This window comes from Palaemon carinicauda, chromosome 14 (genome assembly GCF_036898095.1).
Source record: "Palaemon carinicauda isolate YSFRI2023 chromosome 14, ASM3689809v2, whole genome shotgun sequence".
In the NCBI taxonomy this organism is placed as follows: domain Eukaryota; kingdom Metazoa; phylum Arthropoda; class Malacostraca; order Decapoda; family Palaemonidae; genus Palaemon; species Palaemon carinicauda.
Genome location: NC_090738.1, coordinates 12327864 through 12339564, shown reverse-complemented (window position 1 = coordinate 12339564; position 11701 = coordinate 12327864). Strand labels below are relative to the sequence as shown.

The 11701-nt window shown below is 34.2% G+C and overlaps 1 protein-coding gene across 3 annotated transcripts in view; it reads left to right on the top strand.

Annotated features, from left to right (window-relative positions):
• The first annotated feature begins 1042 nt into the window (after positions 1 to 1042).
• LOC137653423 (uncharacterized) overlaps positions 1043 to 11701 on the top strand; it is a 113525-nt gene continuing 102866 nt past the window's right edge. Inside the window, exons 1-2 of one of the 3 annotated variants that reach the window (XM_068386799.1) lie at positions 1043 to 1225; positions 2114 to 2553. In XM_068386799.1, coding sequence (XP_068242900.1) covers positions 2472 to 2553 — 82 coding nt within the window. In that variant the 5' untranslated portion in view covers positions 1043 to 1225; positions 2114 to 2471. Of the gene's footprint in view, positions 1495 to 1945; positions 2554 to 11701 lie in introns of all 3 variants that reach the window. The other 2 variants (XM_068386798.1, XM_068386797.1) reach the window with 2 other exon arrangements.

Sequence of the window (11701 nt, the reverse complement as noted above, 5' to 3'; positions counted from 1 at the left end):
TAAGCACAATGTATAAAAAAAAAACTGTAAACAAGGAAGAAAGTCGATGCTTACAATGTATGGCTACATATATTTTTTCTTTTTTCATGTAAAGAATGGAGTAATATTTACGGTCGAGAGTTTGGAAATAAAAGGTATTGCAAGCATACTTTCAACCACAAATAACAAGAAATTATACTCAATTGACTTTACAAAATGACCTCTTGTAAGAATTCACTAATACACACGGGTAAAAACCGTTTCTTAAGCAAATTATTCCTTCCTAAAATATATGGTGAAATTTGTTTGTAAATTGGTGCGTTCAGTTAAATGCAGCCAAATTCTTTAATGTTCTTTAAACTATAATGTTCTTACTTGCAAATTTTTAAGAGCGTTACAATAGTAATAAATGTGATGTAATAACCAACTTCTAAGCGTCAATATTAGATGTACCATATATTTATTATACTGTAGACTCATCCTGCCAACCAAGCTCAGACATTAATATTTGAGTTCAGTAACCCAACCATTTTTTTTTCTCAATTAATTTTCATTGAGAAATTATGTAATAATTCCCATTTAATGGATAGTTAACTTAAAATTGCCATGGGAGCTAGCTGTAGAAAGGTACCGAAAGAGAAGAAAATAGAAAAAAAATATTGTAAAATACCCCTTGTTAGCATAATTAAGTATAAAAGCTTGCTTAAATTATTGTTAGGTGTTAGGAAATTTGTTAGAAAAATATACTAACATTAGATAATTCTCATAGATTGCCACACTACGGTGATGTGGCTAAAACGTTTCGGTATATGACATTTACACTGAGACGACCACACTCCCATAATACACTTACAACTGTAATTCTTTTTGGAAGAACTTTAGTAAATGGGGCAATTTTCAAAGAGGCAATGAAGTAATAACTTGAGATATTGATGTAGGATTCCAAAACGTGACGAAGGCCTCATAGATAATCAATGTGAAAAGTGAAAACAAAAACCATGATATTCTAGATATGCCTGCATCAGAGGACTCGCAACAAATTCATTCTCGTAGCGTACGTGGATAACGGTGGGTGTTACACATGGCGGGGACGCAGGGGAACAATGGGTTACTGTCCCCGAAATCCCGCCCCAGCGTCCCGTGGGGTGTCTCATGCAGCCGTAAAGGTAACATTTACACACACGCTTATGTCGGGCTGTTCCCTGTGGATAGTCGATCCTGGTATAACTGTACACTATAACCACTGGTAATATGCTAAACTATTTACGAATTTATATTTCATTTCCGTGAAGTACCGATCCAATTATGTGTGTAAATTGAAATCGTCAGTAGTGTTTGAAATAACTCGAATCCAGAGGATGTTGGAACCTTTCCAACATCCTTAACGGTAGACGACGAAATCCCTCGCCCAGTGTCCTGCTATCATTGAAAGTGATTATACTGTATTTAGATTTGTTGAGTTTGGGCTATACGTAGCCTTCATTATAGCTGAAAGCTTAAAGTGAAGTTCAAGTGGTAAAGAATATCGTTTCCTGTTTCATACTAAATGAGCAGGGTTTCGAAACTGTATGATAAGCAAAGTTTTCCGTGTTTTAAAACCAATTGTTGGTTGTAGATTCGCCTTGCATGACTGATACATTTAACAATATTTTATCACTTTTATGTCAAAAATTAAATACATGAATAAGCGTGTATGTTGCTGAAGTAGCTTTCGATTGCGTTATAGAAAGATTAAAATATGAAAGTATAAGTCCAGTGATATTTATCTGCATGGAATGAAATATGAAAATCGAAATCACTCGTATTCGTCGTAACGGGACACAATAGGTACCTAATACCGTTATCTTTGTGTTAAAGAGTATGCTAGGAAATGCAGTTTCGTGGAGTATCTCTTAATTGGTGAAATAAGAAATGCATTAAAGTGAAAATGTTTTTTTTTTTTTTTTTTTTTTTTTGAAATATGTAGCTTCCGCTCAGCGAGATTTATGTGACATTCCAATATGCAAAAAATCGGTTGAGTGAGTCTTGAAATGAGGTATTCGTATTTCAAAAAGGCTAAGGTTTTGAAATATGAATTCTAATGTAAAATAGGCCAACAAAGGTGAAATAATGAAACAACGGTCTTTTTCACTAGAGAAATTACTACCATCAGTAACGCTTATCGTTGGCTTAAATAATTATGTTCACGACAAAGTGTATTGTGGGAAAATGCTTGTCGTAAGGGAAAGGGAAAAGGAAAGCCACTATCCAGAGAAAGCCTTTAAAGTTATAGTTAGTGAAAGGCTTTGATGAGGAAAAAATCGAAAACCACAAGATTGGTAATATGGCAGTGTCTGTACAATTAGTTCTTCGTGATAGAAACAAAAGTTTGAAGTTAAATAATGTTTTCGTTTAAGCTACATGAAGCCAGCATCATCAGATTGTGAAATATAGATAAGATCTCTTCCAAGAAATCTTGCTCTGCTGATGATGCCAAGTTAATCTTGAAACAAATGATAATGAACAACCTGGCTGAAACTACACAGAAGATACTGGTCAGGAAAAATACCCAAAGTCACTTGAGGTCCTGGGAAGGTATGTATTTAACAAAACACTGAACTTTTTGTTTTCGAACAGTTGATATTATACTATGTTATTCGTAGTAATGCAGATTTACCCTGTCAAAAAAGATAGGACACACACACACATATATATATTATATATATATATATATATATATATATATATATATATATATATATATATATATATATATATATATATATATATATATATTATATATATTATATATATTATATATATATAAACTATATTATTTATAGATACCTAATCATATATATATATATATATATATATATATATATATATATATATATATATATATATATATAGTGTGTGTGTGTGTGTTTGCGCGCGCGCGCGCTCCCGTTCGCGCTTGTACACTTTCGTCTAGCCAAGGACTAATTCTTAAGTAAAACTCAACTACATCCGTTCAAGTGTTTGTGGAGTACAACTTTACTCTTCATCGCTTCATGCACTAATTACACAAGGCTCAACGGCAACGCAAATACTCTCTCTTGGATTTTGGATTTATTTCGGTCAGAAAGTCCCTCACTGGAGCCGGCGAGACCATTCAGTACATTTCAGGAACTTTGGGGGGTAAATCCGGCGTTACATTAAAGCAAAGGTAGAGCGGTTGGACATCTAATCTTTTCTACAACTACCAAAAACACACACACAAAAAAAAAATGAAACAATAGAAAGCAATTTAGAAACCATAAGAGGATTAACCAGAGAATGGATGGATTGTGGTTGCATATATCAACTGTCCTTCAGTATAATCTTACATGTTCGTATAAGATACTTAAAGATGCAATGAGGATATGGATTTCTTCAGGTATGTGGAGAGTGAAATATCTCGTATCTTAGGAATGGCGTCAACTCAATGGAATACGGATTACCTGATCAAGGTATCCCCTTTATTGAGTATACCATTTATGATGGCAACACACCTGTAAATTCACGCATAGATAATTTTCTTCTATTGCCTCCTATCCTGCTTTTTAACTTAAACTACGTACCCCAACTATTGATTAACAAGTAATTAGGTACCTAATTCAGGAGAACACACCCACCAAACGGGATATTATTTTGTCCCTCCTGGTCCGATCCGAGTAGCGAACATGAATGGGTAATCTCAGATTGTGAGCTCTGGGAGACAAATTGTAATTGTGAACAAACCCTCCACCTTAACTCCTATATCAATAAAAAGGAATTCCTTGAAACGTCTTGCACCCGAGTATGAAATCGCTTGTCAGTAAAAGACAAACATCATTTATAAAGACCTTTTTCACGTATAAAAAGGTTAAGAACAAATGGGATCTAGTGTTGAAGCAACTCCAGTTTAGTTTTTCTAGTTGCAAAGAGAACCAATTTTAGCTTCACATACGATTTACACTAAAACATCGTTTGTTTGTTTTAAATTCACACTTAACCTGTGCAAAGATCTGGAAGTAATTTTAGCCTTCTGGAAACGTTGTAAACGTTACAGATGCTGTCTCTGCAAAGTTCTGGGAGTAATCTTAGCTATCTGAAAGCATTGCAAACGTTTTATGGGGCTGTCTTAGCAAAGATCTGACAGTGATTTTGGTCTTTTGGAAGCGTTGTAAATGTTATAGATGCTATGTAAACATGGCGTCAGGAATACAGTAAATTTCACCTGTTGTCATAATTGCCAAAGTAAATGAATTAAAGGGAATTTAAATAAGTATTTTTTTTCTTTAATTTCGTGTGGTTTTAAGTCTGGTTTTCTAATTTCTAACTCTTAAACGATGTTAAGAATTGACTTAATTTTTTTTTTACTTTATCAACCATGCATTCGACAATAAAAGAAAAATTAAAATATTTTTCTAGGTAATAGCAAAGAGGCCTTTTTGCTTTTCGCTTCTCTGGTACCAATCACAAACTGTTTACTGCTCTCTTGCAAAGTTTGCGAGGAAACTTTAGAAAATATAAGGTATCAATTAAGTGTTACCAGGTGGGAAAGTGTGCACAAGACCTAGACTGTGGTGTGGTATTGATTATAAACTCGGAGAATCTATTGCTAGAAGGGTGTACCATCTTAGGAACATGAAGTCGTTTGTTAGCCTGTGCAGAAGGACGCTCTGACCTTCCTCATGTGATTAACCTGAAGAATAGACAATGTTATGCTGATAATGCTCTTGAAAAGTATGTAAACTTTGTACTAATTATTATTATTATTATTATTATTATTATTATTATTATCATCATCATTAAGCAAGTTGTAACCCTAATTTGTAAAGCGAAATGCTTCTAAAGAAGCCTATCTTCCACCATATCATGGAAGGCAGCCAGCTATGGAAAAGTAAAGACTCGACTACGAAAGATACACAAGAAAAGTAATATATTAAGATAAATGATGATGAAATACGAAATTAGATCTATGTCGCATTGTTCAACAGAAAATTATTTTCACTGAGTTTGAGCTCCAGAACTTCAATCGATTCAACTATTTGATAGCGAAGATTATTACACAATTTGTTTACAGTCGAAACGAAAAGTCGTAAGTATACCATGTAGTCTTGAGCCATATGAATGAGAAGGCAAGATTGTTTAGAGTTTATTGCATAATGTTTATTACGTAGTGGTGGACTGTATAGTCAGGGAAAATTTGAACACACAGGATGGTCAGAATTTGGAAAAATCAAAACGACGTGTACAGATATGGCGTAAAAATTAATATTCATACTAAGAATAAGGAATTTAAAAAGAAAACGTCTAACAACCTAACGTGAGTACCCATAATTGTACATAAGTGATTCCGAAAACTATACGGATAGTATTGAAGGTTTAACATCAGAATTCGATCTCAAACTCATAATATTTTCCGTTGCACACTAAAATTCAGCAACAGAATAGGATCCTAAAATAGATTTCTTTACTTTGTACATGTGTGATAAACGAGGTTCAAGAGATACTACCATCATGAGGTGATGGTACACTCATTTATAGAATTTAGTTACAATGCTCTATTCTTATGAAAATAGAGCAAGGGATATTCGTACGCAAATACAATTATCATTCACCATAAAATTATATTTAATCATAGATTCTTCATGTGGTTATCAAACAAACTCTATACATTATATGCCCTCCTTTCAAGAAAATTTAAGTTACCCTAAATTATAAAAGTACATTTTCTATACGAGTCTGTAAGATAGAAAACTGTACTAGCGGAAGGCATATAGAAAACTATTCAAAATTCAAACATTTTTATCGGGACTTTAGTTCAAGGCAGCAGGTACCAGGTCATTGGCGTGTAAAATTCGATAGTTTTATACGCTGACCAGAGCAAAGTGGTGTGTCAAAAGATTATTATGCTGATCAAACTGCAATCTATTCGAGATGATTTGTAGCAACTCTTGATGAAACTGATCACGCTTTAGACTACCAGCTCCTACATTAGTTCGTTTTATAACCCTTAGGGTTAGTAAGCCTACTGGTCGGCTAACCGTCACGAACATCTTTATGCACCGGCCGAATAAAAATAATGCACCTAAACCGAGACTCTTATCAGCCCATCATCCACCTCGACAAGTGAAAAGCAACGCCAGTAAACAATATTTAAGGATAAGCAAGTCTGAAGTCTCGAATTCACACGGAACCAATTCAGTGCGAAGTTGTTGTGAACGACTTCATGAAGAGAATATGATAAAAAAAAAAAAACTAACGCTCTCCGGGTATGTCTGAAAGGGGTAAATGAACGAAGAGGGATATAAAATTAGGATATTACTAGTCAATACTCATCAGAAAGTGATTGTTAGTAAGTCTGCAAAGGAAATTGGCAATTTCCAGTGTGGGTAATAATGTTAGTTGACAATACTGACCGTTATTGGGCCTCGATCTTAGCAAAATTAACATTAGCCTACATCACTGCTCCTATGTTCTCGCAAAGCCCATGGGTCATTATTTCGGATATATATATATATTTTTACTTTCACACTAGCAACAATAGATCTATGGGTACTGCCGAGAAAACTTTGTAATAAGAAAATAATAATAATAATTATTATTATTATTATTATTATTATTATTATTATTATTATTATTATTATTATTATTATTAGCTAAGCTACAGCCTCACTTGAGAAAAGCAAGGTGCTATAAGTCCAAGGGCTCCAGCAGGGAAAAATAGCCCAGCGAGGAAAGGGAATGAGGAAATAAATACACTATTTGAGAAATAATGAACAATCAAAATAAAATATTTTAAAAAACGGTGACATCAAAACAGCTATTTCATATATAAACTATGCCTGTTCAACATAAAAATATTTGCTGCAATTTTGAACTTTTAAATTTCTACCAATTCAACTACCCACCCAATGAGGAAAATCATTCCACAACTTGGTCACAGCTGGAATAAAACTTATGGAATACTGTGTAGCATTGAGCCTCATGATGATGAAGGCCTGACTATTGAAATTAACTGCTGCTTCTTCTTCTTTGTCTGCCTCTTTTCCCACCTTTATGTGGGGTCGATGTTTCTGGCCAACGTTCTCCATCTACCTCTGTCCCACACTTCATCACCGGTTAATCCCTTTGATCGAAGGTCATCCTTGATACAGCCCATCCACCTTCGCTTTGGTCTCCCTCTCTTCGTTCCCTGTTCCTCCATTTCCATCACTCTCCTCCCAATATACTGTTCATCTCTTCTCATGACATGACCAAACCACCTCAGTCTACTTTCTTGGATCTTATCTGATAGTTTTTTAACTCCTGTGGTACCCCTAATTACCTCATTCCGTATCTTATCTCTTCTTGTCACCCCACACATCTACCTCAACATCCTCATCTCTGCCACATCCAGTTTCTTCTCTTCTGTCTTCTTCATTGCCCATACATCATTGCCGGTCTCACAACTGTCCTGTGTACTTTACCTTTCAACTTAATCCATATTTTCCTGTCACATAGTACTCCACGTACTTTTTTTCCAATTCTTCCATCCTGCTTGTATTCTGTGGTTTATTTCTGCCCCCAGATCACCATCCTCTGCAACTGTTGATCCTAAATACTTGAAATTTTCAACTCTTTTCAATCTCTCTCCTTGAAAACTAACTTCCCCATTCTCCCCATTTTTCATTCTCAAATACTCTGTCTTTTTTTTTTTGCTGATCGTCAATCCTCTATTTTCCATTTTTCTTCTCCATTCCTCCACTTTCTCTTCTACAACCTCTCGCCTAGTGCTACACAGTATAATATCAGCAAAAAGCATACACCAAGGAGACTGATCTCTAATACCTTGTGTTACTACATCCATGACCAGATCAAATAGGTAAGGGCTCAATGCAGACCCCTGATGTAATCCCACATTTACTAGGAAACTCTCTGTTAGGCCTATACTGCTCTTAACATTTGCTTCTGCCCTCTCATACATATCTTGGGTGATTCTTACGTATTTCTCAGTGACTCCCTTTTCTTTCATACATCTTCACAGCTCCTGACGTGACATTCGATCATATGCCTTCTCCACGTCAATAAAGACCATGTAATAATTTCTGTTTCTCCCAATGTTTTTCTATCATCTGCCTCAAAGCAAATATTGCTTCTACAGTTCCTCTTCCAGGCATGAATCCAAATTGTTCCTCACCAATTGTTGTTTCATCTCAGAGTCTCTTCTAAATGATCTTCTCATAAATTTACCTCCAGCAAATCTATTAGGATGAGTTTTGCCAAAAGACGTTCAAAAACTTTAGATAGTATGGCAGTTATGGAATTTTTTGCGGTAATCAATTGAGCTTGAGCTACCATAAACACATTTACATAGTGGAGTAATGTTACCAGTTCTCCAACAAGTGCTAAAATCTCCTCTTCTTGCTAACTTCGGCAAAATAACAACTTTGAAGCCAGGAAATCTGCAGTCTTTATGCAAAACAAAACTATTTATACCTCCTTAACGTTCCTTTACGCTTGCTATGGCCATTTATTGACCGCCTTTACGTTCTTTTACGAATTCTATGCCCCTTTATTGACCTTTACAATATGCCCCTTTACGGTCCTTTACGTTATTCAGTACCACCATTGCTCTTCTTTCTTGGTAGATTTTCTCGCCCTTGCTTACTATTTATAAATCGTATTCGTACTAATAATTCATCAGAAATTTATTCACCCACTTTCAGTGGTTACATTACGAAAAAATATATAATTCCCCGAGACATATATGTGAGCAAACTAGTAAAGTTACTCTTCAAATTCTTAGAATGATGTTTTCTATCTAAAGGTGTTGGTGGATAGTCCCTATCCATCCCGGTGGCCAGGGTCTCTCTCTCTCTCTCTCTCTCTCTCTCTCTCTCTCTCTCTCTCTCTCTCTCTCTAAATGCTTAAATTAAATCGCTCTAACAAAAAGCAAATGGAGTCTTCGCGGATGAAATAAAAAAACCTTAGAGACATCTAAAATCCTGGTAACTAACTAACTAACTAACTCTCTCTCTCTCTCTCTCTCTCTCTCTCTCTCTCTCTCTCTCTCTCTCTCTCTCTCTCTCTCTCTCTCTCTCTCTCTCTCCTTTCTCTCTCTCTCTTTCTCTCTCTCTCTTTCTCTTTTGGAATAGACTTCTGGCAGATGCAGTAAACAGTAACATGGTAAATGAGTTCAAGAATAAGTTAGACAAGACCATAAGAACTCTCTAAATGCTTAAACTAAGTTGCTCTACCAAAGGCAAATATAGTCTTTGTGGATGGACTAAAAAGGCTTTGAGATATCCAAACTCACTCACTCACTCACTCACTCTCTCTCTCTCTCTCTTTCTCTCTCTCTCTCTCTCTCTCTCTCTCTCTCTTTCTTATATATATATATATATATATATGTGTGTGTGTGTGTGTATGTGCGTGTGTGTGTGTGTATGTGTGTGTGATGGAGCCATTTATGCTCAGTGCATGTCTTTATTCATGTCAGGTTTGAAGAGAGGAGATACTTTAACTTGGTGAAAGAGTTTGTGTATTGCCATGATCAGCAAAGCTGTAAGAGTCAGGACCACTCATACTAGGTTGGTTTGCTGTGAGCGATCAGACTAAAGTTTCACCATCACCAGTATATATATATATATATATATATATATATATATATATAAATTTATATATATATATATGTATATAAATTTATATATATATATATATATATATATATATATATATATATATATATATATATATATATATATATATATATATATATATATATAGAGAGAGAGAGAGAGAGAGAGAGAGAGAGAGAGAGAGAGAGATTTTTTAATGGTTTCACAACCTAGGATGAGGTTTACCATGTCGATCTCTCTTCCTGTTTTGATGTCTTGTTAGTGCCATGACGGAGATACACACTCATGTCAGTTTTCCTTCTCTCTTTCTCTCTAAACCTAACCTGTGACCCGCAACTATCGTCAACAGCTAGGTAAATAATTTGCTGTTTAGTTGAACAGGGCATTTATGATCTCTAGGAACATGTCTAAATGATCTCATCGTCATTCTGACCTTTTCTTTGAAATATAGTATATTTTCATATATGTTTTTATTATTGATACATATTATAGGCATGTATCCTGAAATGTAGTCAAATAGACTGCATATGTCTCATTGACATTAGTTAATGGTTTTAACCATTGGTCATAAACTGGCGTAATTTTTGCAGTCAATAAATAAAGGCCACTCGTCAGCATAACCAATTCAAGAAAACTAACTGGATTTTATCTTAAAAACCATACAGCTGAGAGGGTGGTCCAACTAATGGGCCCCCTAAAAAACTGTGCCCTGTGAATGCCCCTCCCCCCCCCCCCAGCAATGCCAGTGGGTAATACAAGCCAATGCTTCAAGGTTATTGTTACTACTACTACTACTACTACTACTACTACTACTACTACTACTACTACTACTACCCTAGTTGGGAAAGCAGGATGCTTTAGGCCCAGGGATTCTAACAGGGAAAATAGCCCAGTGAAGAAGGAAACAAGGAAAAATAAAATATTTTAAGAACAGTAACAGCATTAAGATAAATATTTCCTATATAAACTATAAAAACTTTAACAAAACAAGCAGAAGAGAAATTAGATAGAATAGTGTACACAAGTGTACACTCAAGCAAGAGAACTCTAATCCAAGACAGTGGAAGACCATAATACAGAGGCTATGGCACTATCCATATTATTACTATTCCATATCAAAATCAAGTCAATACCATGATACAGTAATTTCTCGCCAAGTGAATCATTTATTTTACTAAGTGTTTTCCTCGTGTGTTATTCATCCTTGACTACTATAGTTGGTTTAATAATAATAATAATAAAAATTATAAAAATAATAATAATGATAATAAAAATAATAATAATAATAATAATAAAAATAATAATAATAATAATGATAATAATAATAAATATAATCATAATATTGATAATAATAATAAAATATTATTATTATTATTATTATTATTCGCTTTCTATTTTTCCACAATACCACCGCCAATGTTTTGGGTTTGGGAATCCCCAAATAATGAGTGTATTAACCCATGCACTAATGAAAGATATGCATAAATCACACTAATTATGTTAATCAAAGAAAATATTTTTGCAATCGTTAACGAGGGTTCTCAAAAATTGCAAGAGAAATTAAGAATACGATTTTACTAAAGACATGTTCAATTCATATCAACGCCAAAAATAATATAACACATTTCATACTTATATCCATATGGAAAGATGTGAATGGAGACAATAATAATAATAATAATAATAATAATAATAATAATAATAATAATAATAATAACAATAATGATAATAATAATAATAAAATCAAAGGCAGGAAAGAATTTAGCTATTTCAAAAGGATAATAATTTTCAACAACAAAGAAAATAAAAAACTTGCATCTAAATAATGTTACAAATAAATAATGCTACTAATCTGATGACTATATAATGAACTCCGGCTATTTCGATAATGTTTTCTTATTTCAAAATCTGAAAGTTTTATTTTGAACAAATATGTATATGATTATACAATTACCCACCGAAGAATGGGAGAGGAAAGCAATTATATTGGTAAGCTATCGTCTATTGTGAAACTTCTCTGACTCACGGGATCAAAGTGTTCTTTTACAACATACCGTACATTATTAGGACCTATAAATGCTTAGAACCCCTGGGATCACAATGATCTTTACGTA